General features: G+C 40.8%; 1 protein-coding gene and 1 long non-coding RNA gene across 3 annotated transcripts in view; one reads left to right on the forward strand and one right to left on the reverse strand.

Moving 5' to 3' along the window:
- Window positions 1-24614, forward strand: part of ABL2 (ABL proto-oncogene 2, non-receptor tyrosine kinase) — a 49999-nt gene that overhangs the window by 18018 nt on the left and 7367 nt on the right. The window contains exons 2-10 of the mRNA XM_030032623.2: window positions 15351-15521; window positions 16290-16585; window positions 17256-17528; window positions 18296-18380; window positions 20082-20259; window positions 20903-21087; window positions 21385-21537; window positions 23046-23135; window positions 24375-24548. Coding sequence (XP_029888483.1) covers window positions 15351-15521; window positions 16290-16585; window positions 17256-17528; window positions 18296-18380; window positions 20082-20259; window positions 20903-21087; window positions 21385-21537; window positions 23046-23135; window positions 24375-24548 — 1605 coding nt within the window. The remainder of the gene's footprint in view (window positions 1-15350; window positions 15522-16289; window positions 16586-17255; window positions 17529-18295; window positions 18381-20081; window positions 20260-20902; window positions 21088-21384; window positions 21538-23045; window positions 23136-24374; window positions 24549-24614) is intronic.
- Window positions 16511-24435, reverse strand: LOC115348991. Of its 2 annotated transcripts, none has more exons than XR_003925984.1 (3): window positions 23901-24435; window positions 19627-19730; window positions 16511-16605 (listed from the first exon to the last, which is right to left on the reverse strand). It is a non-coding gene; the product is annotated as an uncharacterized LOC115348991 (long non-coding RNA). The 2 variants fall into 2 exon arrangements; XR_003925983.2 differs by lacking the exon at window positions 16511-16605 and adding an exon at window positions 17402-17511.

Below are 24614 nucleotides of genomic sequence, written 5' to 3' on the forward strand. Positions count from 1 at the left end.
CAGAGAAGCCCTTGGCTGGAAGCAAAATCTGTATGGGATGGTAAATGTTCAGCTTTCTAACTACCACATTGAAGAGAGCTACAGTTATTTTGAAAACATTAAAATACAGCATTGCCATAGGTAACTGCTGTAAATAGTAGAAACATAACTGAAAAATCTTCTCCCAAGCTACCAAAAGCCAGAGTTGTATTCGTTTCCAGTACCTGGACAAAAGGCCAAAGACAGCATTCTGTTCTTTTGCTTTAAGAAGCTAAGTCAGAACTGAGTACAAATTCACCATGCTTTTGGTTACTCACATACCTGATTTGGAGTAGGTTTATACTGTAAGAGGCTCAAGAGGGAGAATGATTTGAGAGGAGCATTTGTAGGACTGCCTGTTGTCTTGGAATTTCCAGTTTCAAGACGGCACCTGGTGTGCTGGTACAGCCCAGTAGTGAGCCCTGGTCCCAAAGGAAGCACTTGGTGTGGCTGGTTCTTGAGGGGATACAATATAGCCCTGTGTAATCCAAGAAGTCAGCTGTCCTGACAACCTATATAGGCCAGCAACAACTGGGAATGTTTTTCTGTGGAGTGGGAGGAAGGAGGAATGAAGTGGAACTCCATCAAATTAGAAGAAGAAAAAAAAATAAATCTTAATTTAACAAGATAAAGGGGCCTTTCTTAGCCTTTCAAGCCAGAAGATGTGAGGATGCTGCAAGCAAGTTCCCTTCTGGATGGCACAGTTACACTTTGGTCTCAGTCTCGGTTCAAAACTTACATTTTGTAAAACAACACACCTAAATTAAGCAGCAGTGTTACGTACCACCCTCAAAGCAAGCTCTATGGCACAACTGGCAAAAATTTTGCCATGAAACTGAATGCAGCTAATGTTCTTTTGTCAGACATCTTATTTTCTAGTTTAGGTTAAGTCATCTTGCGCTTCATTAATTTCCCTATTCTTTGATTGATGGTGATGGCAGAGAACAGATACTATTCTTCCTGTGGGCTGCAAATACTCCTATGAGCTATACGAATGGCTTGATTTCTCCGATTTGTATGACTTAGTCATATTTTTGTCTTGTTCATGCACATCGTGTATCAGTGATAACTCATATCAACTTGAATTGCAGTTTCTGTGCATTTCTACTTGTCACTGCTACCATTTCTGCAGGTGTAAAAACTCTTATCAGTGCCACAAGAGACAACGTAGTATTAATGCATCCTCCCAGTTCATGATGTGCTGTACTCCTTGGCTCTGTAGAAAAGCATGTTACTATTCACAGTAAAATCCACAAAAACTGATATTATAGATGGATGCAATTTAGGAACTAACCAGTACTTTACAGAGGGAGAGGAAACAAACTGCTGAGTGAAATGCTATGTTAGACCTCCCACTGGGAATTTCCAGCCCTTTCCCTCTTCCTTCCTCTCTCAGAATATATATAGTAAATAGAGTAAATTAAGCTTTGGGGGAGGTGGCACCCAAAGGCAGAAGCAGTAATAGAGGCTAGAGTAGCCTTCAGTTAAAAACAGCTGACAATATACTGACCAATCCTCTGAGCATCCCAGTCGTACCACCACAAATACTGGCAGCAGGAGAGATGTCTCAGGCAGCTATGCCAGTATTAAGTGGGAGGAAGGCTCTTTAAATAACTAGCAGTGGGTCTTATTCCCTGTGTCAACATTGAGTTGTTGTTTCATCCTCTGAACAGGAAAAATTAGTCAAGTAATTGCGTGGCAAGCAAGTGACAAAATGAAATAATTTTTTTGTGCTTTTTCTAGTTGCTGGATCTGTTTTAGAAGGTAGCGGATACTTTCCTTGTCATTTAGCTTTTCTGTTCAAAAACCTCTAGGCAATAGATGAAAATCAGAACAGAAGAGGAATAGATTTGGTTAAAATTGGGAGAGTAGCACTCTATTGAACTTCATCACTGAAGCAGTCCAGAAGGACACTTGTCTATGTTTTGGTTTTAGAGTATCTGATTTTGAGGGGGGCTAAGGCAGCATTCATCCCTTCCCCTCTTATTGTTAATCTTCACATGCTTTTTTAAGTTAGTGTGCATAATGCAGTCTAGAAAAGCCTGTCTTACTCTTATGATATAGCTTACATTGTCTGTCTCCTCTTATTCCAGGTGAATGGAAGGTTTTGTAGTACCAATTCAATAAAACAGAATTTCATTTAGTTAGGACTGTCTGAAAGCCCTTCATGATCCTAGATAAATCCATACAACTATTTTCCTCTTCCATATTTCCCCAGCACAAGGAGGGAATGTTTGCAGTGTTACAGAAAAACAAACTGTGAGTGTTCAGGTTAGCATTGTAAATTGGCAACAGATCTTAGCTCTTGTGGGGATTTGTCTTTTGACAAATTAGATAAATCTGCAATTGCAGCTACTTTCTTTATGATGTTTATTTGTGTATAGGTCAGATTCTGTCCTTGCTAGCCTAATCTAAGGTTAATCTAAGCATTTTCCATGCAGTTTCTGGTTTTTGAAATGGCCATCTTTAACCTAGTCAAAAGATGTGGCCTAATGTTTCTGGGGAATTAAGTCACTCATTTCCACACTGTTGTACTTTGTTTGCTTTTCTTTACTGCTCTGAAAACAAATTAGTAGAAAAAACGATCCTCTACAGGATGTTTCTGCCCTTTTTGCATACAGGTACATTCAAGTTTCCCATCTCCTGGAGTATTTCTCCCTAGAGCCAATTATACCTTCTGTAACCAGTCTTCTAGTTCAGCAGTTTCCCTTGCAAAGTAATTTTTGTCTGTCTTTTTTTTAAGTGCTTCTCACCATAGGATAGCAGTATCTGATGACTTAACCAGATCATACACTGTATTAAGCACTGATTATAGTATATAACTCACTGGAACACATTAATGTTTTTGTTTAGTGAAAAGATGCTAGAAATGAAACAGCTATCACATAGGAGTAAGAAAACGTCTTTTACTCAGCTTTCTAACTTTTCTTCAATTTGCCTCTTTTAATTAAAAGCTGCTGTCAGACTATGACAAATGATGTGAAGAGGAAGAAAGCAAATAGCAAAATGGTAAAGTTGCTTATAATATGAGGTTATTAAAGACAGTAGAGACAAAAGTTGACTGAAGAATTGCAGGAGGTTGCAGGCTGAAGAAGTGGTGCAAGGTTCAGTGTAAACATGTGGAAGGAGGTATACAGGGAAATGGTTGTAGCTTCGCATGCGAGATACTTAGCTCAGAGCTGACTACTATAACAATAGAAATAAATCTTTGAGCTCTAATAAGACAGTATCATGAACAACATTTAGAATTATAGTCCAAAAAGCAGAGCATTAGGAATAGAAAAATAAATAGTTCTGCCACTGTACAAAGCTATTGTTTGAATACTGCATGTAATTCTGATCTGGTTATCTGGAGGGGTGTATGGTAGAGCTAGAAAAAAACCTCAAAGGAGGACTGTTTAAAGGTGACCAAAAGGCAAACCCATCAGGCTGCCTAAGACAAACTCTTCAGCCTGGAAGAGAGGTGGCTGAGGTAAAGCAAGATAAAGGCCTATAAAAATCACAAGTGGCAGGAAAAGCACCACCAGGTAGTAATCATTCAGGATTTGCCACTGTAGAGACTGAGGATCATCAAACGAAACTAGCAGATGTCGTGTTCAAAACAAGCAAGAGCTTGTTCTTTATTCTACAATGTGCAATTGAGCTACTGATAACATTGCAGCAGGATATTGTTTATGTGATGAGTTTAGTTTGCATTACTTCGGACAGCAACTGGACAAAATAACGGAAGAAGCCTGGTAGGAAGTTTGACTACAACACCCACTCTGGCTCAGACAGACCTTGAGCTGCAACAGATTGGAGGCTTGGAAAGTATGCTGGAATAACATCATTACCCTTTCCCCAGGCAACTTGTTGGCAATGGTAACAGCAGGATGCTGGGCTATAAGTGGCCCAGTACCATTGTTGTTAACATGCCTGAAGAATCCCAGTTGTCAGTTAGCTGGCTTGCTTTTGATATTCTGTAAGTGTTCTGCTAAATCCAAAAGGCAGGACTTATTTTTCCTATCATACTTCCTTTAAATGTTCTATAGTTTTGATGTTAACAGTCAAGAAGTACTTGTACTTCCTAAAAAGAAAAAATAATTTCAATGCTTAACTTTACAGTAGATACTACTGCTATAGTAGTGGACGTACATAAAATGCATGTTTGTATCTTAGCTGCATAAAATTCCTTCAAGTTGAATATACTGGCTAGTCTTACCTCTCTTCAATTAATTATTTTTAAAACAGTTTTTCTTATTCTATCCCCAAATATCAGATTTACTGAATAATATCCATCACAAACCTACTAAATTATATAAGCATTTTCAGTCCAGATCCACTTAACTTATAATCTGTCTATTCATTTACAGTTACTGTTCTTTGTAATAAAACTGATTTTTTTACTACACCAGCAAGTCAAACAGTGACTTTTTTGTAGCCTTGATTACTGTTAGGAGTATTGAAGTTGCTCAGTCTTACTGTAGTTTCTTTTCCTTCAAAGCTGTATTAATTCTGCCATAACCCAGAAAGGATTTTCCAAAAACATTATTTCAGTGAATACATTCTTGTCTTAACACTAGACTGAGACACACAAGGGCTAAACACTGCTGTTAGTAGATTTGAAAAAGCAAATGTAGTGACACAGCCTGAAACTGCAAAGCTGTCGGTGCTGTGCTAGGAATTCTCCTCCTGTCGAAGCTGGGGGTTCATGTTACCCTGGTTATTTAGCAGCTGTTGGAAACGGCGCTGGTGAATGGAGTCCCTTGTCTGGTGAGCGGAGCCAATTACAAGTGTCTGGGTTTCACCAACGGGAAGTGGCACAGCAGCCAGTAACTAAGTTTAGTGCGATGGATGTGTTTCTCTGACTTCATACGTGCACGTTCACACTGGCCCCCACAAAAGTGAATCAGCCCATAAGGCCGAGAAGGAGCAAGACAACTAAAACTCCCTCAGCCAGGGCTCAGCTGAATGTCAGACTCTGGGGATCTCCTGACAAGCACCCACATTAAGAGTTTTCCCTGGTTCTGAAGTTCACAAGATGGCATGCAATTTTTGGGCAAGTATTCATGCTAAAGCTCGGCTTTTCTTGGAGGAAAGGAAACGCTGGTTTATTTTCTAAGACAAATATATTTAAAAGGAGGCAAGATCACAAGTCTTTTAGCCAAATGAAGTAAATATTATTTTAAAAAAAGGAGACCCCTTCTTTGTTCAAGAGAAGAAAATGGCTGTGGACAATGGCTTGAACAGCATATTGGTTGCTGACAAATGAGGTTAACAGTTTTGTAATTTATTTTTAGCTAGAGAATATTTTTTTAAAACAGAAGTACTGTGTAGCTTTGGCAGTTGCTGCATATTCAGTGTGGGTGGATGGAACTGAGAAGTCGCATCTGTGCTAACAAGCATTTTGGGATTCCATTAAAAAATTAAACTCATGTACTGGAAACTGAAGCTATATCAGCTCACCTGGGGAGCTCTGCCCTCCGAATATCCTCCAAAAGGTAAGCAGTGCAGCCTGTTCAAGGCACTTGCAAAAATAATTACTTGGGCCTCAAGATGTGACATCAACTCAAATTTGGGCTGTTAGATTGACATTTTCTTTCACTCCTGAGATTACAAGTCAGTGAGTTAGTCTCTACCCTCTCCTTCTAAGTTTTTCCTCTAACTAGAAAGGCTAAAAATAAATTTCAAAAAACCAACTGAGAAGCAGTTTAATGTGGTCATTGTTCCAGGTGCTGAGTCTAAGGAGAGTACCTAATACTGTAAGACTTCTAATAAGATGTAATTATGTCACTTGGAAAGCAGCTTGGACATTTATGTCATGTTAACTCCAAGGTCTGATCAGTTAGTGCTTTACATCTTCAAAATAAACCTCTCACCAGCTAGGCTTGTGTTAGTGTACATATTTCTGGCTTGCTTGGGGTCAGTTGAGCCATGATTTTTCAAGTAGTCTTTTTGGAGAAGAGCTCTTACTTCAAATGTTTGTCTTAACACTGTGAATAAATAGCTATTCATTTGATTTGCTTAGTAGATAATATCTTGACTTTGATCTGGCCAGTATTAACAACTCCTCAGGAATTCTGTTGGAGTGAAGTGTAATCCACATTAAGCAACTTCCCTCCCAAAGTACTGATTAAAAAAAAGTGCTAAATGACTTGCTGTAAGCTGTCATAATGTTTGGCCATCCCACCTTTCCTGGAGAAGGACTGGGTGACCTAATCCTCCTTACCCTTCATACTGGAGAGGCTTACTGGAACTTAGCACGACAGAGGAAGAATGTCAAATAGACTTTTGATCTACATGTATGCAGTTTCCCATTTATCTTTGAAATCTGGGTGTCCCTTCATAGCACTCCTTTCCCTAAAACTGTCATTGTGGGAGTAGTTACTGTCCACTATAGGCAGGATTCAGAGGAACAAAGATTGGAACTTCTTCACCTCAGTACTCAATGGAAAGAGGTATGTAATACAGAGCATCTAAAGTTGGTGGTCTCTGCTTGTTTCTAGATTCCAGCAACTGCAAAGCTGACTAGCTTTCTAGGAGCTGAACAAATCCTTAGTAAATAAGGTAAACACTTTGATACAGTATTCAGGGTTTTGCAAAGGGGTTACATTTGTAGCTCTTTGTTCTCAAATCCTTTTTGTATATCATTTTAATTGCATTAAAATCTTGCTTTCACTTCAGAAAAGTGTTTTTCTTAATACCTGTTGTGCTGTTGGGTTTTAGTTCCTGCCCAAACGCACAGTCAAAGAAGTCGGATTGGTACTTTGAGTGGATTCTTGTGCTTCTGACCATTCCCAGTACCTGTGGCAGGAAACATCCGTTGCACCTTTTAATAACTGTTTAGTCCAGCTCTCCTGTGCTCAGATGAGTTCCTCAACCTGAAGTGTTTTTTAAATGCATCTAAAAACCTGCATCATTTTGCTAGCTGCATTTATCCCAGAGTCACTTTCCTGCCAGAGTTCTGTGAGGACAAAAAACCTTAGAGGTAATGAGTTAGCAGCATTTGTACTGAAGATGATCAGTACTTCATCTATTTTGAAATTCTCTCTTAAAACAGCAATGCTACCAAATGCTTCAGAAGAAGGTTTGGTCACTTACTGTTGATCTATGAAGAGATTTATGAACCTTGCACTCAACAAGGAATGAATGAAGATTTTCAAATGAATACTTTGGAGCTTAAGCTTGATTTATTTCATACTGGATTCTGCACCAGAAAGATACTTTACCAGAAATTAGTTGAGAAAAAAATAGGGAAACATTGCGTTAGGTTGATATTGGGAGAAATGGGATACATGTGTCACTGACATCTGAGCAAAGAAGTGGCTGTTAATAACAAACGGAGAGGATAACCTTAACCAGTGAAATGCAAGACAGGCAGTTCCTTCTATCAACATTGGTTTGTTTGGCGTTTTTAAAATCTTAACATAGCTGACATCTTGTAATGTTCAGGTAGACAAGACAACGTCTTGAATTCTTCATAAATTGGTGTAACTAAATCAATTGAGATCAATCTGGCACTCTCTACCAATGAAAATTCAGTAACATCAAAAACCCAAACCTTGTCTTCCCTTGGATTTCTATATCAAACTAGCCAAAAAGCACATCTTCCAGGTAAAGAATTACCACTTTAACCATTAAATGAGTGCTGGGGAATATCATATGCAGCAGTTTATCAAGTTACAAAATAAATCCACTCCCAAGAGGTGAGGTGTATGGAGAGCTCTTAAGTTTCTCCATATATTTCTCTCTCTGATACCAAAGATCACTTTTATTAACCTTTTCTATTTCAGATTTATTTTGATAATTGAGGCACGATGGTGCTACCAGCTTGGCTTGAAGTATTTCTTTTTATATGATGTGAGCTGTTCATGATGCAGTTTTGTCACTGACTCTGAAGTCTCCTCCCATTCTGTCTCTCCCAGCCTGGTACCATAAATAGAAACCCATTCCTTGCCCATCCCAAGTTCTTGGCTTGGAGCTGTATTTCTTGGCTTTATTCAGTAGGTTGTTTACAGTACTTAAACCTTGCACCACTCTGTGGGAGGCCCAAAGACTAACTATGGATCTGTGCTTAGCTCAGGCAAACCACGTTATTAAGAGTCTGGTTGCTTGCTGGAGAGGAACACCTAGGAATGGCATTTAGTTAGGTTGCCTGCATTTTACCAAAGCCATATGTGAGCTGTCTGACCCTTTTAAACTGGTGTTTTTCATGGCCACATGTATGTCAGCAGAAAGACTAGGTGGTCCATTTAGGTAAGGGCTTAAGTCTGTTATAGGGTAAATAAAGTTCATAGGTCTGCTTCTGTGGTACCACATTATTAGACAGCAGGAACTTGGCCTATTCAGCATTGGTTTGCTTTTTAGTATGTAGTTTGCCTTGAGTATTTTTGGTTAGTAGGAAGCGCTGACACTTGGCTTCAGAAACAGAGCTACTGTAGAACTTGATACTACTCCAATCATGTCAGCAAAATAGGAAAACCACTTGCTGCTGTGTTATCAATTTTGTTTCCTTGTATTCATTATGGCAGAAATCCTCCCACTAACAAGCTGGTTAAAGATCTTGAAGTCTAGTGATGTAAAGTGATGTACGTTTTGAAGATGCAGTGGAAAATACCAATTATACTGGCAGTCATTAGTTACTTGATGGTCTACTTTCTATGCTCTAAGTTGACCAATGCCTATTCTTCGGTAGTCTTAAAAGCAAGAATATAAAATGAGTCTGTGTGTAAAATAGCATCATGGATATTTATATTGGTATTTAGTTTGAAAACTCAAAGTGAAAATAAAGTGAAAGATGTGGCATATGAAGGGATCTTGGCAGTCTTGTATTCAAGCATCCCTTTGTGAAAAAGAGGCATGTGAGAAGCCAGAGGGTAGAACACTGTGTGTGTATATCTATACACCCTATGGGTTTTGATATAAAATGCTGAGATATTCAGATTAAGACTGTATACAATAACCAGTATTTACCCTATAACCCTTTCTTTGTCTCTCTTCCTTCCATTGACAAACCAATCACTTTGGCCTGCTGCCAACCCCACCAAATCCTTTTCAGAGCTGTATTTCCATTTACACATTCTTTCATTTAAGAGAAATTGACAGTTGGTTCATAAATTCAGAGTACAACAAATTTTTTAGAAGCTCCCTGAACTGTATGTATCAAAGTAGCATGGTCAGCAAGATTTCCTTATATTCAACTTTTTCCCACCACTGGAAGAACTAGAGAAATGCTTCTAAATGGATGATTTAAGTTGTACAGGAAGGGTAACCACTCTCAGGAAATAGCTTTGAAGGGCACCACAGGGAATAGTCTAGAGAGCTAGGAAGAGCTGCTGTGCCTGGAAGGTGGATTCTTCCACTGAGGAAGTTGAGTGTACTACAATTAAGATTTTATATTGGCAACTTACTGTGAAGGGAATAGGAACAGGATGCAGATGTCAAGATGATGGTCTACAGTGTAAAATAACTATCTAGGAAAATCAGTTGTAAAAGAAATAACGCTCATCTAGAAGGTAGAAAGATGCCCGGTTTTATTCTGCCTGTGTGTATTTGACAGGACCTTACGAGCAGCTACACAGTGTGCAGGGACACCCCATGTCCTTCCCGCTGAGAAGCACTTTCAGGAGGGTGGCTGGAAGGGTGCAGGGACAGAATTGCCTTGTTACAGGAAGCTTACAGCCAAAATGTTACTCGCCCATGATACCAGTGCTGGCCAGTACTTGATTCCTGTCAGGAGCTTGTTAACAGGCCAGAGAGCCTTCTGACAGAGGCTAAAAGCGAGAGGTTCAATAGATATATTTGCAAGTTACATTATTACAACCTAACTTTCCGTTAATCCTTCTTTGTTTCAGAGATACCAAATACTCATTTGTTGTATTTTAACTAGCAAGTAAATTGGTTATTAACTTTCTTAACTATTACAGCTATGACTAATTTAGTCACAAATCCATATATAGCTTGCCATTTCCTGGTACTATTTCAGACCTACCTGAAAAGCTTGTCACAATGCTTATCCATGTGTTTCTGAGGCTATGCTGTCTCTCCTTACAAATTCTGCTTATTCTTTGTGTATTAATAGATACAGAAAGGTTAGTACAAATACCAGAGTAATTAACAGTACCCAGAGCACATGAGAGGGGAGAAAACAATAAACTGCAAGAGGAAGAAATAAAGGAGAAAAGAAATAAAGCCTAGGAGCTTCTAAGTAAAGGTATCTCAATGTATAACTACTGAGTAGCATGCTGCAGGATTCACTGAGCTTGGTTTTGTAGGAGGAGGAAAGGAGGTCACCCACTTGTCAGAACTTTAGGAAGATAACAGTATGCAGGTATCCTAAGGTATTTTCTTTGTCTGGTTATTATTTCCACATACATTAGGTGATGGTGGTAGGGGAAATAACTCATGTCACAGGCTGTATGGGGAAAAGCAGCTCCTCACCACAGCATATCCAGTTTTATATGGTGTTTTTCCACATCCCCAGCCTTACAAACATTTGGAATAAGCCAGGTTGCTCATTTCTTACCTTTAGCCTGATCTGAGTCCTCATCACGTGGTGCAGCTGCCTTTCTCGCGGAACAGTGGAGTTCATGGATTATAGAAATGCTGCTTTTTTTTTTTTTTTTTCTTCTTGGTGGGCTGTAACAGCTCCTCTCCCCCTACAAAGGCCAAACCACTGCCTTCCCTTTCCCTGCTCCCTTTTATACCCTTCTGCAGGCCTACCACCCTCCCAGGTGTGAGACTGCCATGGTGATGGCTTGCTCTTTAACCCTTCCTTGTCCACATGTTAGGAGGAGCCTGTCCTGCTACCAATCGTACAGCCTTTGCTAGAAAACTAGGGCTTTTAAAGAATTCATCCAACAAATCTTATGTTTTTTGAGAGGTAATTTGATGGTGCCCTTTCAGAGAACTGTCCTGAGTCTTAATAAATTGACAAATATGCAGCTCAGACTGGGCATACTGTACTGTTCTTGCTTTCTGTTTCTTTCTGAAATCCTGAATTGTTCAAGAGTCTTTACTTGCTCAGTGCTCATACATCTCTCAGATGTGTATTTTCACTAACATCCTTTCCTGGTGATTAATTTAAATAGTGCTCTAGCAATGGTATGTGGAGTGGAAAAATGAATCAATCTGGGCGGTCTCCTTAATGGGTGATCTGTTTTGTAATTTGTACAAAGAAATTTCTCCAAGGAAACCGTTTGCTTTCTTCCCAAATGCTTTGTTGCCTAACTCTTAGTGGAACAAAACTCTGTCTTTATAGCTCATCTCAAAATTGTTTCAACTTGCAGTCCAGTCCCCACATCCTCTGTTTGTTCAGCGTTCCCTGGGAAGCTCCACCCTCACTTCCAGCTAATAACCAAGTTAAGCTGCAGCTTGATTTTCCCAGTTTCTCCTTCGCCTGCTCGGCAGCACTTGCTTTTTCATTGGCCTCCAGCCTTGTGAGCAGTGAACATCTGCACGTGGTGGTGTTTGTGCTGTCGGTGGCAGTCCAGGACTTCTCGAGCCAAGCAGCCTCTGCTGCTTGCTGCGAAGCACAGCATGATTGTGGGGACAGTCCTCTTCCAGTCTAGCAGCTATGGCAAAGAGGGCAAGCTGCTCTGCTGCCTTGGCGAGGAAGCCTCTGAGCCTGGTGTGAGTTTCACAGGTATGACGCTCAGGGATGTAATGCTGTGCTATCCCTTTCCTGTATTTCTCTGAGTGCTTCAAGGAGGATGTGGTTCCTTTCAAGTCTATCTTTGTCTTGTAGTATGAGACCAGCCATAGGCAGGACTGAGATTGCCTGCTTTTATCTGAGTTTTAGGATTATTGAAATGCTTCGTTTTTATGAGCAGCTACACAGTTAGTATTTCAGAAATAGAGACCACTTCAGCACTTGATGTGACTCTGAAATTTAAGATTTAGTTTATACTACCTCCTGCTCTTGGGCTGAAGAGATTGGTAATTGCAGTGTTGGCAGCACTGGGGTGGGGGGACAAAACATCCCTTACATGTTGGCTGAATAGGAAAAGCATTCATATCCGGAGAGAAGCAAATTGTATTGTGGAAATAAAGAAAAGGAAGGAGATGGATGAAGCATAACCTTCTTGCATGACTGTGTAGTACTTGTACACTAAATGATGATGGAAGTTTTCCATTGTATAGGAAATGAAAGTGGTAATATATGATTTATGGTTAGCCTTTAAAAGGAGCTGATATCAAACAGAACTTCCCAGCTGATTTCCTTACTCCTGGTATGAATAGAGCTTGCAGACCATTCACCTGGAGGGGTATCATTTGTGATATGCTTTGGTTATCTTAGTTTCCTTAATGAGGTCTATGTGATTATCATGTTTCACTGACCTTCCATATCCTTACATATTGGATGCTATAGATCCCACACCATATTGAGCAGCATAGGTTATTATGTAATAATGTCCTGCAATAGGTACTTTTATATCCTGGTAAATTCCCCTTTAGTAGATATTGGGTAACTTTTACAGTTACTTAAGCATCCAAGTCACTCTAAAAATGGAAGTGAAGGAAGTTGGTGAGACATGAACTCTTGAAAGCATTTGATTTTTAGGTAATGTGATTTTTAGGTAAGCACTGTAGCTAAGTGATTGAAGCTCCTCATCAAACATTAACTTCTGCTGGCTTTTTTTGTACATAAAGTGGGTGTTAAGAACATGTGCCAGCCTCACAGGCATTCCCGAGGAAGTGGTAGTAGTCCCACATCTGCTTTGAATCCTCGCTGGCAATCCAGCACAGCACCACAAATGGTTTCATGTGGGCAGAGCTGCTCAGCGCTAAGCAGCAGGTGGCATTTCTGCTGGTTTTGCCTTGGCTAAAGTGCTCGCTGCTGGGCTCAGTGTGGGCAGGCTTAGCTAGCTGGTCATGGGATTTGCTGAGCTGATACTAGGCTGCTTCAGGCTTAATCATCGAGTGCAATGCTTACCTCTGTGCTGTCTGTTAAGTAGGGGTTGGATGCTCGGTTCATGAGCTTTTCTGGCTTGAGAAAGAGACTTAAAGTATGCTTTGATTTAGAAAAAATGCATATATTTTTGTTTAAAGCCTTCCACATTTTGGCAGATTAAAATTGAAAGTAAGATGTTATTTAAACACCATTAAGGCATTTTGGAGCTGAAAGGTCAGATAGTGTTTGGAAACACTGCCTACTTTTGTGTTGGCTCCTTAGCAGAGATGTGTAAGTCACATTCCTTGTATAAGCACATTCACTGAGTGACTTTGCTTAGGGCACTGGTAAACACTCTCTCTAACACAAGTCACTCTAGAAGTATAAAGAATGTATTATTTAATTAAATACGTATTTTTACTCCATAAAGAGAGCTGGATTTAGGAACTGGTGTTCTTTCCTGGTGCTTAACAACTGGACATGCATATGTACACGCCCAGCCCTAAAAAATTAACAGTGGGATGTTGGTAGCCATGCTATAATGTAGGTAGCTCAGCAGGGATTGGGATTTCCTCTCTTTTTCATGATAGCACCCAGTCTGATGGGTTAGTATATTGTAAAACTAATTGCAGTTGATAGTTAGGAGCAAGAAGTGTATGTAAATATTGCATCTGCGGACAATTAAATCAAAGAAGTGACATTTTGGGAGCTTAATCTCTAGTCACTTCTGTTCTTGCTAGGAGAACCTTAATAGAGGGCTACTTTGGCAAGGCTCAGGAGGTAGGTTATTAAGTAAATGCAAGATGAGCAGGTTATGCAAGCAGTATAACTCTGAATAATTACCAGAAATGCAGTCAAAAGCCACTTAGCTACGTGTTTAAAAACAAATCGGAACAAACCTCAACCATTTACTTTCTCATGTACCTACAATACAGTCAAAAAATTGCATGTAGATGCTGGGAAACCCTCTAAGTCCTTGTTTTCCAGGCTTGAGCTCTGTCCTGTGACCCAGGTTTGGCATGTGTTTGCCTATTACTTGGCACAGGCCTTTTCCTGTTTTGTGTCTTGCTGACTTCCCAGTTTTCCTGTCCTGTATTGCATTTGAGCTCTTTGTTCTCTTTTAAAGTGCCTATAGACTAGCTCTCGTTCACGAAGGTAAATCTCATGGGAGTGCGGGGAAGGGGGTAGTCACATGCGCATGTTCTCTGGCAGTGGTCTGCTTAAAAACACCCTGAGCCTGACTTCTCAGCCCCTCAGAAATGGGCCAAAGCAATGATTGTAAAGCAAAGAAAGCCTCAAATTTTTGAAAGAGGAGTTTTTATGTTTAGTGCATTTAATGAAATCTCTTTGCAGTGTACATTTCCGTAAGTAAGTTCAACAAGAGAATTTGGAAAGGTATACTGGGACAGGAACTTAGGGCAGTTGTACCATCAGAGAAAATATTTGCATCTTTACACCTTCATATTTTTTTTGCCCTCTTGAGCAGCCCACAGGTATGAAACCACATCATCGCTCTTTCTCTTGTTTTAATATTGAAATTTATTCTGCTACATGTTCCTGGAAAACCTCTCAATGAAACCTAACTTTCATTGGGTTAGAAAGCCAATGATGGTCTTGGCATAGCACTACCATGAAGTGTTCAGACAGTTTTGGTTTTTACTACAGTTACTTCCAAAACCCTGTGTATTTAGATTGTTTTTCATCATCACAGGAACTGCAGGGACTTTTTCCTTTTGTCCATAAAGCAGGTCTGATTCCTCCCTCCACTCCCTTGTACTGTCAAGTTTGCATCAGTTGTCCTTTGAAACAGCAAAACAGAACTGCTTGGGTATTCAGAAACACTGCTGCTAAATACCTAGCATCACCCTTACTGCTTTCTGTTCCTGTCAGTTTTTGACTTCTTACTTACACAGTCTTGAAATGTATTACAAATCACCATTATTCCTGCTAATACTGAATCAGTTACTGTCCCAACCTATAGATCTCATTTGTGTCATAATTCAGTCTGTCCTACCTGTATTTGTAATGTCGGTTTCAGATCCAGGCTGTCTACTTCAGCCACAGAAACATAAAGACATAAAACATAATATTTCAGTGTTGAAAGGCTTCCTTCGCTACTTCGCATAATAAAGAAAAAGCACTTTTAATCTCACCCATTTTTTTATCTATGAATGCTTAAATACTTTCAAATAGAGGTGTATATAAATAGAGGTATATATAATATTATAAATATTAAATAGAAATTTTATATACATAGCTTGCTACTTGGTATATAGGCAGTTAATCACCTTCTCCAGCCCCTGTTAGAAGTAACCTATAGAATGAAGAGTCAGCAAAGTGGGGATTGAAAACCACTAATCTAAGATGTACAGACATGGTGCTCCCTTTCCATAAAGAGCACATTTTGATCTATTTACGATTGTACCCAAAGCAAATATTTCCTCTCCTGCTCTTTCTTCAGAGGCCCTGCACCGCCCCTATGGTTGCGATGTTGAACCCCAGGCACTGAATGAAGCCATCAGATGGAGCTCCAAGGAGAACCTGCTTGGAGCCACTGAGAGCGATCCCAATCTCTTTGTTGCACTTTACGATTTTGTAGCAAGCGGTGACAACACGCTCAGCATCACCAAAGGTAAGGCTGTGAATTGCAGACCAGCTACTAGGTTGAAAACTTAGCAACAGAAAATAGAAAGCAGAATCCTTCCCTGGATAGGAATAGAAATGAGTGCAGTTAGAGAAGATTATTCTCTAAACTGATGATTATAAGCAGACTATATACTTGTGCTGGAGAGACGCCTGCCGGGTGGTTCTCCTAATACAGATACAGGTTTGTGTAACACTGCCCAACAGTCTACCCCAGCTATGGTTGTTCCCGTTCTAGGCTCCTCAAATCACTGGCCTTGCGAGACACCTCTTTTAGGGGAGGGCAGAGGAAAACTGTTACATTATTAACAATAACAGAATTCAGCACTTTCAACTGGGGCAAAATCAGGAATTAAGAATTTCACAGAGATTTCCTGTTTCTGTTCAGTACGTGTATCAGAATATGACCTGCTGCAGAGCTGTTTTAAATCACATGCCATTTAAGACTTCAAGAAAGAGACAAACCTCATCCCTCCAAGAAAAAAAAGTCTTTCTAGTCTAAAAAGCTGGACTACAGGAAGCTTTTTGAGTTCATCAATCACACTGCAGTAAATTAGGGAACAGTATTATCGGTATTCTGTCTGAAACTTTACTTCATAAATACTTTATATATAGCAGTTTAGTTATAAGATCACTGCTGCAGATTTTTATTGTTAAGCTACAAACCCAGGCTTAGTCAGCTGATGATGAGTTTCTCCCTTAATGAGACCCAATAGATTGCACTGTGCTTATTTTGCTTTTTTGTTTCTGGTTGTAGGTGAGAAGTTGCGAGTCCTGGGTTACAACCAGAATGGTGAATGGAGTGAGGTACGTTCGAAGAATGGGCAGGGCTGGGTACCAAGCAACTACATCACACCAGTGAACAGCCTGGAAAAGCATTCATGGTACCATGGGCCAGTGTCACGCAGTGCAGCAGAGTATCTGTTGAGCAGTCTCATCAATGGCAGCTTCCTGGTTCGTGAAAGCGAGAGCAGCCCAGGGCAGCTATCCATCTCGCTCAGGTACGAAGGACGTGTTTACCACTACAGGATCAATACCACCTCAGATGGAAAGGTAAGGATCTCCGGATAATGCTGCGGGGAGAGGAAATAAAGATATTAATGAAGAGATGGTACAGAATCTCGAGTTGCAGACTGTTAAGAGAGGGGTGTATGTGAGAGCAAACTGGTCCACTTGTTGATTAATATGAAAAAAGAACACGTATGCCAAGAGTTTGGTGGTAACTCACTGAACGCCACTTTGGTAGAAGTGCACATGGTGCTTATCCTGGCTGAAAGCAGCTAGGGAGCAAAGCAGTTGGGGTTTGATGTGATATCTTTTCATTGATCCACTTAAAACAAGCAGAGCTCTGGTAAGTCAGCAGTTTTGATCAGCATTTTGAAACCTTGATCAAATAGCAGTACGATGTATTGAGAGATGCAGAAACAGACCTTGTGCTTTTCTACAAGAACTCCAGTTTCTAGTCCTGTAAAGCACAAGGCAGGAGACAGCACTGCTCTCAAGTGATAGCTTATATCTAGCTGCCTTCTGCAGGTAAAAATCCCACAGACTGATATTCATTTGCCCAACAACATGAGAACAAATACTCTAAAGTCTGGTTCCCTTACCTTTTTTTTTTTTTTTTGTAAACCTGCTAGAATGTTTTTACTGTACCTGTTTTCCAGTGTTACTGAAAGCTTCCAGCTGCCTTTGTTTAAGTAGATTCCTGTTTCGTTCGTAACAGGTATATGTGACAGCAGAAAGCCGTTTCAGCACACTAGCAGAGCTAGTGCACCATCACTCAACAGTAGCAGATGGACTGGTGACAACTTTGCATTACCCAGCACCGAAGTGCAATAAGCCCACTGTCTATGGAGTGTCCCCCATCCATGACAAGTGGGAGATGGAGCGGACTGATATCACCATGAAGCACAAACTTGGGGGAGGGCAGTATGGCGAGGTGTACGTTGGTGTCTGGAAGAAATACAATCTCACGGTTGCTGTGAAAACATTAAAGGTGAGTTTTCAGATTGTTATGCACTGTTCATTTGGTCACCATTTATGATAAGGGTAAGGAAATTGTAACGTTCTCAGTTATACCTCCTAATGATATGAATATCAGAAAATGGAGTGTGCTGATCTGCATAAAATCCATGCTTGAGAGTAGCTTTGCAGAACAAAGTCAGCTTATCAAACTTGCACCAGTGCACGTGGCTTGGAAATAATTTGTAACTTCGCCCCAGCAAGCTCCTGCAGTCAGATCTGTAGAAATGATTACCAAGTCCAATTGTCTTTCCTCAGAAGGGCTGTGGAAGCTTTAAGGAATCAAAGGTGTTGGAAATACCTTCTACCACCTTTCCCCTACTCCTGGAAAAATTCTGCTTCTCCATTTATCTTTTTCAGAGCCTTCTGTTTGTTTCAACATAACAGCTACAGTTCTACATACCCCCTAAGTAAGGGAGCTTTCAAGCTTAATTTTTATAGCTAGGCAGGGGAACTAAGTCAGTGATCCTGAGAGTCTTCCTCTCACCAGCCACAACTGCTTTGGTAGCCACAATAGCTACCAAACAAGAAAGCCTAGCACTTTCTGGGTACTGCAGATCTATTACTTGGCCATGCTGCAGCCCAGCTCTTCAGGGCTGTTATATTTTGCTTTGGTAAAAGCCAAAACAGCAGAATGGAGATAAGGATGCCATCATTTATATTCAGCTCGGATACGTGGTGTTAAGCAGACCTTGGTCATGAAGATAAATTTTCCCTTCTTTTGCCTCTCTGTTTATCTAGGAAGATACCATGGAGGTGGAAGAGTTCTTGAAAGAAGCTGCTGTGATGAAGGAGATCAAGCACCCAAATCTAGTACAGTTGTTAGGTTAGTGAAATTCCTTGCTCTTTCTGTTCTTACTTCAGCTTCTACCAAAATGAAATCTGTCTTGTTTAAAAGTAGTGGCAGATTTCCTGTATTTATATAACTTTTTTAATCAGGTCAGGCTATAGGGTGGTATTTTTGACAGCTTACTCCTTTATGTAGTACTGGAGCTAAGAGACACTAATTTTAAATAAAATATCAGATACAGTCACTTACATTAGTAGACAGCTTTGCTGTTGAGGCATGACTATGCATTATATAGAAGTCTGCAATATCAGCCTCCTGTTAGTTTATACCCTTGGCCTTAGGTATGCTCCAGGGTTCAGTTATCAGGGTCAGATTCCTTTTCTGCTGTGTTAAATCAGATTTAAAAAACTATTTTCCGTGACTTATTTTTCTGATAGAACAAAATTATAAGAAAATTCAAAGTGAAAGAAAAAAATTATATAGGAAGCACACCAAATACCGTTCTTCATGCTTCTCAAATCAGAGACATTTATAGAAAAGGCTGCACTAAATAGAAAAATCAGTCCATAATTAAGCAGAAGACAACCAGATTGCTGCTGTTGTAAGGGACCCTGTGTATCACCAAATAAGTACATGAGATCAAGGCAGTGGAGATGCAAGTCAGATCAAACAAAACATGAACGGAAGAAATCTGCAGGCTTTACAGCTTGGCTGTGCCCTGTTTGTCTCGCTAACAAATGCATGATATGATGATCACTATTAAATAGTCTGCATAGCTGTTAATTCTACATGTACAAAGATTCTTAAGGAGACACCCTAAACCTTTACTAGTGTTTAATTGCCTCTGGATTTTTGCTGCTTTCAGGAGCAAAGCTGTCAAGCCAAGCCTAGGATGAAAGGAGAAATGTGAAGAATGTGAAGGCTTTTAATAATGGCAACTATTCTGTACCCATTTAAAAAATGGGCACAGATGAGGTGTCTGCCCAGCCCTGTCTGGTTCCAGGAGTGGAGACTAAAAGATTTCTCATCAGAGAGATGCATTTTTGCTTTTTCTGATGCACAGTGTAGTTGTGGTTTACTCCTGTATGTGTGTAACGGTATGACCAGGCATTCAGCAGTGCTGCAGTGGGAGTTCACAGAGATTTGACATGAGTATCCTGTTGCCCTCCTCCTCTGCTAATACATACTTTGTTCATAATTGCAATGACTGTAGCAAGTAGTCATCTGAGGAATGTGTGAGAATGCTGCTTTAGGAGCAGGTCCCACCGTGCTGGTCACTTACCCAGCTAGTACACATGGGAGTGCTTCACATTATTCTGTAGTGACATTTCAGTCTGGAAATCTTGCCAGTTGACAGGTACCTACTTCCAGTTGGCCCCTCTTTAGCTTTATGAAGGAAGAGAGGGGAAGAAAAGCAAATCATATGTGTTCAAAATAACTCCTATTTCATTCTGTAACACTCCAAAGAACAGAATTACTCCTTCATGTATATTATATAGAAGTGGCAGTGCTTTGATAGACATGTTTCTCTCTATCCATAAAGCGGATGGACAGATAAATAGACAGAAGCACTGCAGTTGGGCTGCGTTGATCTGGGTCTTGTAAATGGAAGCCTTCACTTTTCAGAGAAACACTCATCGGTACAAAATGCGACAAATGGATATTAAATTAGGAATAGTGGTAAGCTAGGGAAGAAAGGGAAGCTTTATTCACATGCTCCCTCCTCCTCGCTGCTAGGTGTATGTACCCTGGAGCCACCCTTTTACATTGTGACAGAATACATGCCATATGGGAACCTGCTTGACTATTTACGGGAATGCAACCGGGAGGAAGTGAGTGCTGTTGTGCTACTCTACATGGCCACTCAGATCTCCTCTGCTATGGAGTACCTGGAGAAGAAGAACTTCATTCACAGGTGGGTAAAGTCACATTGAGGTGGTACAGTTTTGGATTGCAGTGATAAACAGGCCACCAGCATGGTGGCCCAGGAATTCCTCCTCTTGGCGAGGTTTCTTCCAGAGTTAGGTTTCACACTGGCTTATCCATTGGCTGTTTTGCTTTCAATACTGTCTTGCAATACCTTCTCCCAGTGACCTTCATAGCAGACTTACAACCTTGTGCACGACTGCCTGACAGCTACAAAAGTTGGTGTTGTCCTGTTCTGATGTACCACCTATGTGCAAGACATTGTCAACCCCAAGTCCTATTTTAATCCAGTTGGATAAAGCAGTGCCATAGAGCTGTTATCAGTGTGTGATGAGCTGCTGATCTCATCCTATTCTCAGGAAACATAAAGTTCTCATCGTAACAGCTATCATTACTGGAAATTTAATAGAATTTAAAGAATCAACCCTAATCCTGACTTACCATATTGCTCCTACAAGAAGTCCACTCAATTTTTGACACTGTTCAGAGCAAAGCTCACATTGCCTTTATCTGTTGTATAAAGAGAGTGCTTCCCAACTCAGAAGAGAGGGACAGGCTATGCAACCACAAGACTGTATTCAAAAGCCCTGCTCTTGCTCCAGTAAAGGAGTGTGCTTTTTTCTGTTGTACAGAGACCTGGCAGCACGGAACTGCTTAGTTGGAGAAAATCATGTGGTGAAGGTGGCTGACTTTGGTTTAAGTCGACTTATGACTGGAGATACCTACACAGCTCATGCTGGAGCCAAGTTCCCAATCAAATGGACAGCTCCTGAGAGCCTGGCCTATAACACCTTTTCAATCAAATCAGATGTGTGGGGTAAGAAAACTCCACTTCAGTTTTCTTTTCTTTTTCATTTTGTTTTTCTTTGCCAGCCTAGACAGTGACTTGTTTTCTGGCCTGGGCAGAAACATGTGGGGAGGAGACAGTCTTAAGCCAGGCCACAACTTCATGAATCGATAGCATTTTTAGCATGTAATGTCTTCACCTAGATTGGCCTGAAACATCTGCAAGAGAACGATACTGCCTCAAGCTGCAGTAAAGGCCACAATGTAATGAGCAACATGAGAGGAGGGCAGACTTATGACCAGGAATTTTGTTTTCCTCCTTTCGCAGCCTTTGGGGTGCTATTATGGGAAATTGCTACCTATGGGATGTCACCATACCCAGGCATTGACCTCTCTCAGGTGTATGATCTGCTGGAAAAGGGCTATCGGATGGAACAACCGGAGGGGTGCCCTCCAAAGGTTTATGAACTGATGAGGGCATGTGAGTATCTTCTTCCAATTTGGGGGACAAAGCCTGGGAGGGATGGGAGGAATTTGTCGTTAACTCTGAAGTCCTTGCTTCTTATGTGCCATTTTGTTACCTAATGTGGCAAAGGCCCATCACCTGAGACGTACCTGCTTACTGATGCAAAATGAGTCTGGTCTCTAGGGAACAAGAATTCACTCTCAAAAACTGTCATCCCACGGTACAGCTAGATAGCACTTTGTGGCAAATTGTACTGGTATTTTGTCAGTAGGACTCTTACTATGGAATCACCAAATTAGAAGGAAATTTAGTTCTCTGCAAACACAACACCTGTGCAGGAGACATGTAGTTGACAAGGTTGCACAAAATGCATCCTCCAAGCACGTCGTGAAAAGCTCCCTAAAGCTCCATAACAAATTGAAAATCTACTAATAAAAGGCCAAAAGATACAGTGTGCTACAGGAAGAGCAACAGAGCTTAAGAGCATTGCTAATCTCCTTCAGTCCCACAAGAGTAGAGAATACATTGGGCAAAAAGCTGAAGATCCTAGGGAGAAAACCAGGCCATGCTGTTGAGTAAGGTAAGCAGCTCTGAGCAGAGAGACCCTGTCAGTGTGACCAGGGTGGGAAGAGACTCCTTGGTGCTAACTCAGGCAATCTGTGTGGCCCTCAATGTACAAGACAGACAAACCAGGGCTTAAGAGGCCATACTACAGCCTGTCTCCAGCAATGCCTGATCCCGAGCATGTCAAAGAAAGTCAGGGTGAACTTTGGTTATGAAACAAAGAAGCTGGGTAATGATGAAAGATACTGCTTCAAAAAACTTGCAGGAAGCTCACAAAAGCCCAAAATCAGGGAATTGATATGATACTAATGCAACCCAAAATGAACAGAATGCCAGTCACTTCCCAGACCCTACGGTGGTATCAACAGATAGTGCTTCCAGAATACATCCCCCTAGTGCAGATTTCTAACTACAGAAATTACACTTTTTGTCATGATATCCTTCTATAACTTTCCAAGCTCCATCTTAGATCAATGCAGTCTCTTCCTCTTTCCCCCACAGGGTGCATACGTTTGCCTTTTGGAAGGCTTTGTCTGAATTTCAGTATTAAGAGCATGTGAGCAGAATGTTGTCTGGAGCTTTGCACACACAGTTATCTGTGACTGGGCTAGATGTGTCCACTCCAAACAGCCAGGGTAGCAAACATGGAATTCTCCTTTGCCCAAAAAATTCAGAAAGAGGGACAGGGAGATCAGAAAAAGCTGTGGAGTTGGCAGAGGGCTGGGGTTTTTAGAGTTGGTTCCTTCCTCTCAAGATCTGGTTGTTAGGATACAGTAGGGTGACTTACTGCTGCTATGAATTAATAGCTGTGAATGACTGTAAAGCCTGTTAAATAGTAGGAGATCAGAGTCTGACTGCAGCTGAGAAAGCTTAGGTATTTTCTGTCTCCTGGGACAGAATAAAAATTTACCTCCTACCCATTTAGGCACTGAGGGTTACTCTGCTTTCTCGCATTGCAGGCTGGAAGTGGAACCCACCAGACCGACCTTCCTTTGCTGAGACCCACCAGGCTTTTGAAACCATGTTCCACGACTCGAGCATCTCAGAGGGTGAGAGCCCCTGTTGCTTTATTTCTGAAACAGTACTGGAGATTATCCCTCAGAGTGCTATGTCTTAGGGACAAGCCCTTAAAGCTCATCTGCTAGCAGTGGAGGTTGTGATGAAGCTTCATCCCTTACTTAATTTCTTAACCATAAGTGGATAAATACATTCTCTCACTTGCTGCACAAATACTGAATAAACTTTAGACATATACCAGTGCAGGGGACAGTATAGTTTCATTTGAGCAGTAAGATGCCAAAGAGTTAATTTAAAGAATATTGTCTCCTCTATTAGAGGAAGCCTCTTGTTTCCCAGACTGAAGAGTAAGGAATAGTGAGTGATGCTGAGAGAGAGAGGAAGATGTATGCATATCGCAGTCCTTTGCTGACTGCAGCAATTAGGTCATGAAATATTATTCTACCAGCCTTCATTTTTAAAAAGTGTGCCTTAATCTCAGGATTTTCTACTTAGCTACTTCTAGGAGCCAATCTGTGCAACTCAACTCTCAAATATAATCAACTAGGAGGTAAATACTGGTGAGAAGTGTGATACTAGACAGCAGACAAGGAGAAATGTCTGAGCATCTTTTAAATTTTTAAATTAAATATGAAACTGATCCATCCACTACCCTACTATAGAAAAAACACACCAGATCGAATTCTGCCAGGGAGGATCTATAATAGGCACATCAAGTGGCCCACACAATTGCCAACCTCAGTGTGGCCAGGAGGTTGTGGGCTTTTTTCTGGTTTTTTTTTTTTTCAATCCCATACCTTACGTTGATGTTGAGAAGGAAACATGCAGTCTTCATTTCTAATAGGGAGGTGCAGTGCTTTGCTTGAAGCAAAGCAGCTTAGATCCAAATCCAGAGAGGACACAACTTTTGGGGGATCCCAGGAGCATCAAGAGGAGGTACCTTAATTAAAAACAGAGGCAAATGCATTCAGTGCTGGCTTTAGCTCTTGAGCAACCCTTAACCCAGTAGAGAACTAGAGTCGTACTAGACCTCTTGTACAGATCCTACCACTGTTTTGGGGTTTTTTTGCTGAATTTATAAAGAGGTAAATGAGTTTGAAAGCATTATGAAAAACATCTTACCCTGAATACCTCTAGACTTGAGCAAAAACTAAATCCATGAACTATGTATTTCTCAGTCATGTATCTCTTCTTGCCAGTCTGGGTTTGCAGTAAAGACCCACTGCTGGTCTCTGTTCTAACTATTCCCATTTTGTTTTTTTTTCTTACAGAGGTAGCAGAGGAGCTTGGAAGAACAGCCTCCTCCTCATCTATAGTTCCTTACTTGCCCCGGTTACCCATGCTTCCCTCCAAGACTAGAACACTGAAGAAACAGGCAGAGAACAAGGAGAACATTGAAGGAACACAAGATACTGTGGAGCACTCAGCTTCCAGCTCAGCACCAGGTATGGGCACTGGGACAGTGGCAGTGAGGCCACATGTTCTGGGATAGGCTTGCTGCTGATGTAAAT

The sequence above is a fragment of the Aquila chrysaetos genome, chromosome 12, assembly GCF_900496995.4.
Source record: "Aquila chrysaetos chrysaetos chromosome 12, bAquChr1.4, whole genome shotgun sequence".
Taxonomy (NCBI): Eukaryota; Metazoa; Chordata; class Aves; order Accipitriformes; family Accipitridae; genus Aquila; species Aquila chrysaetos.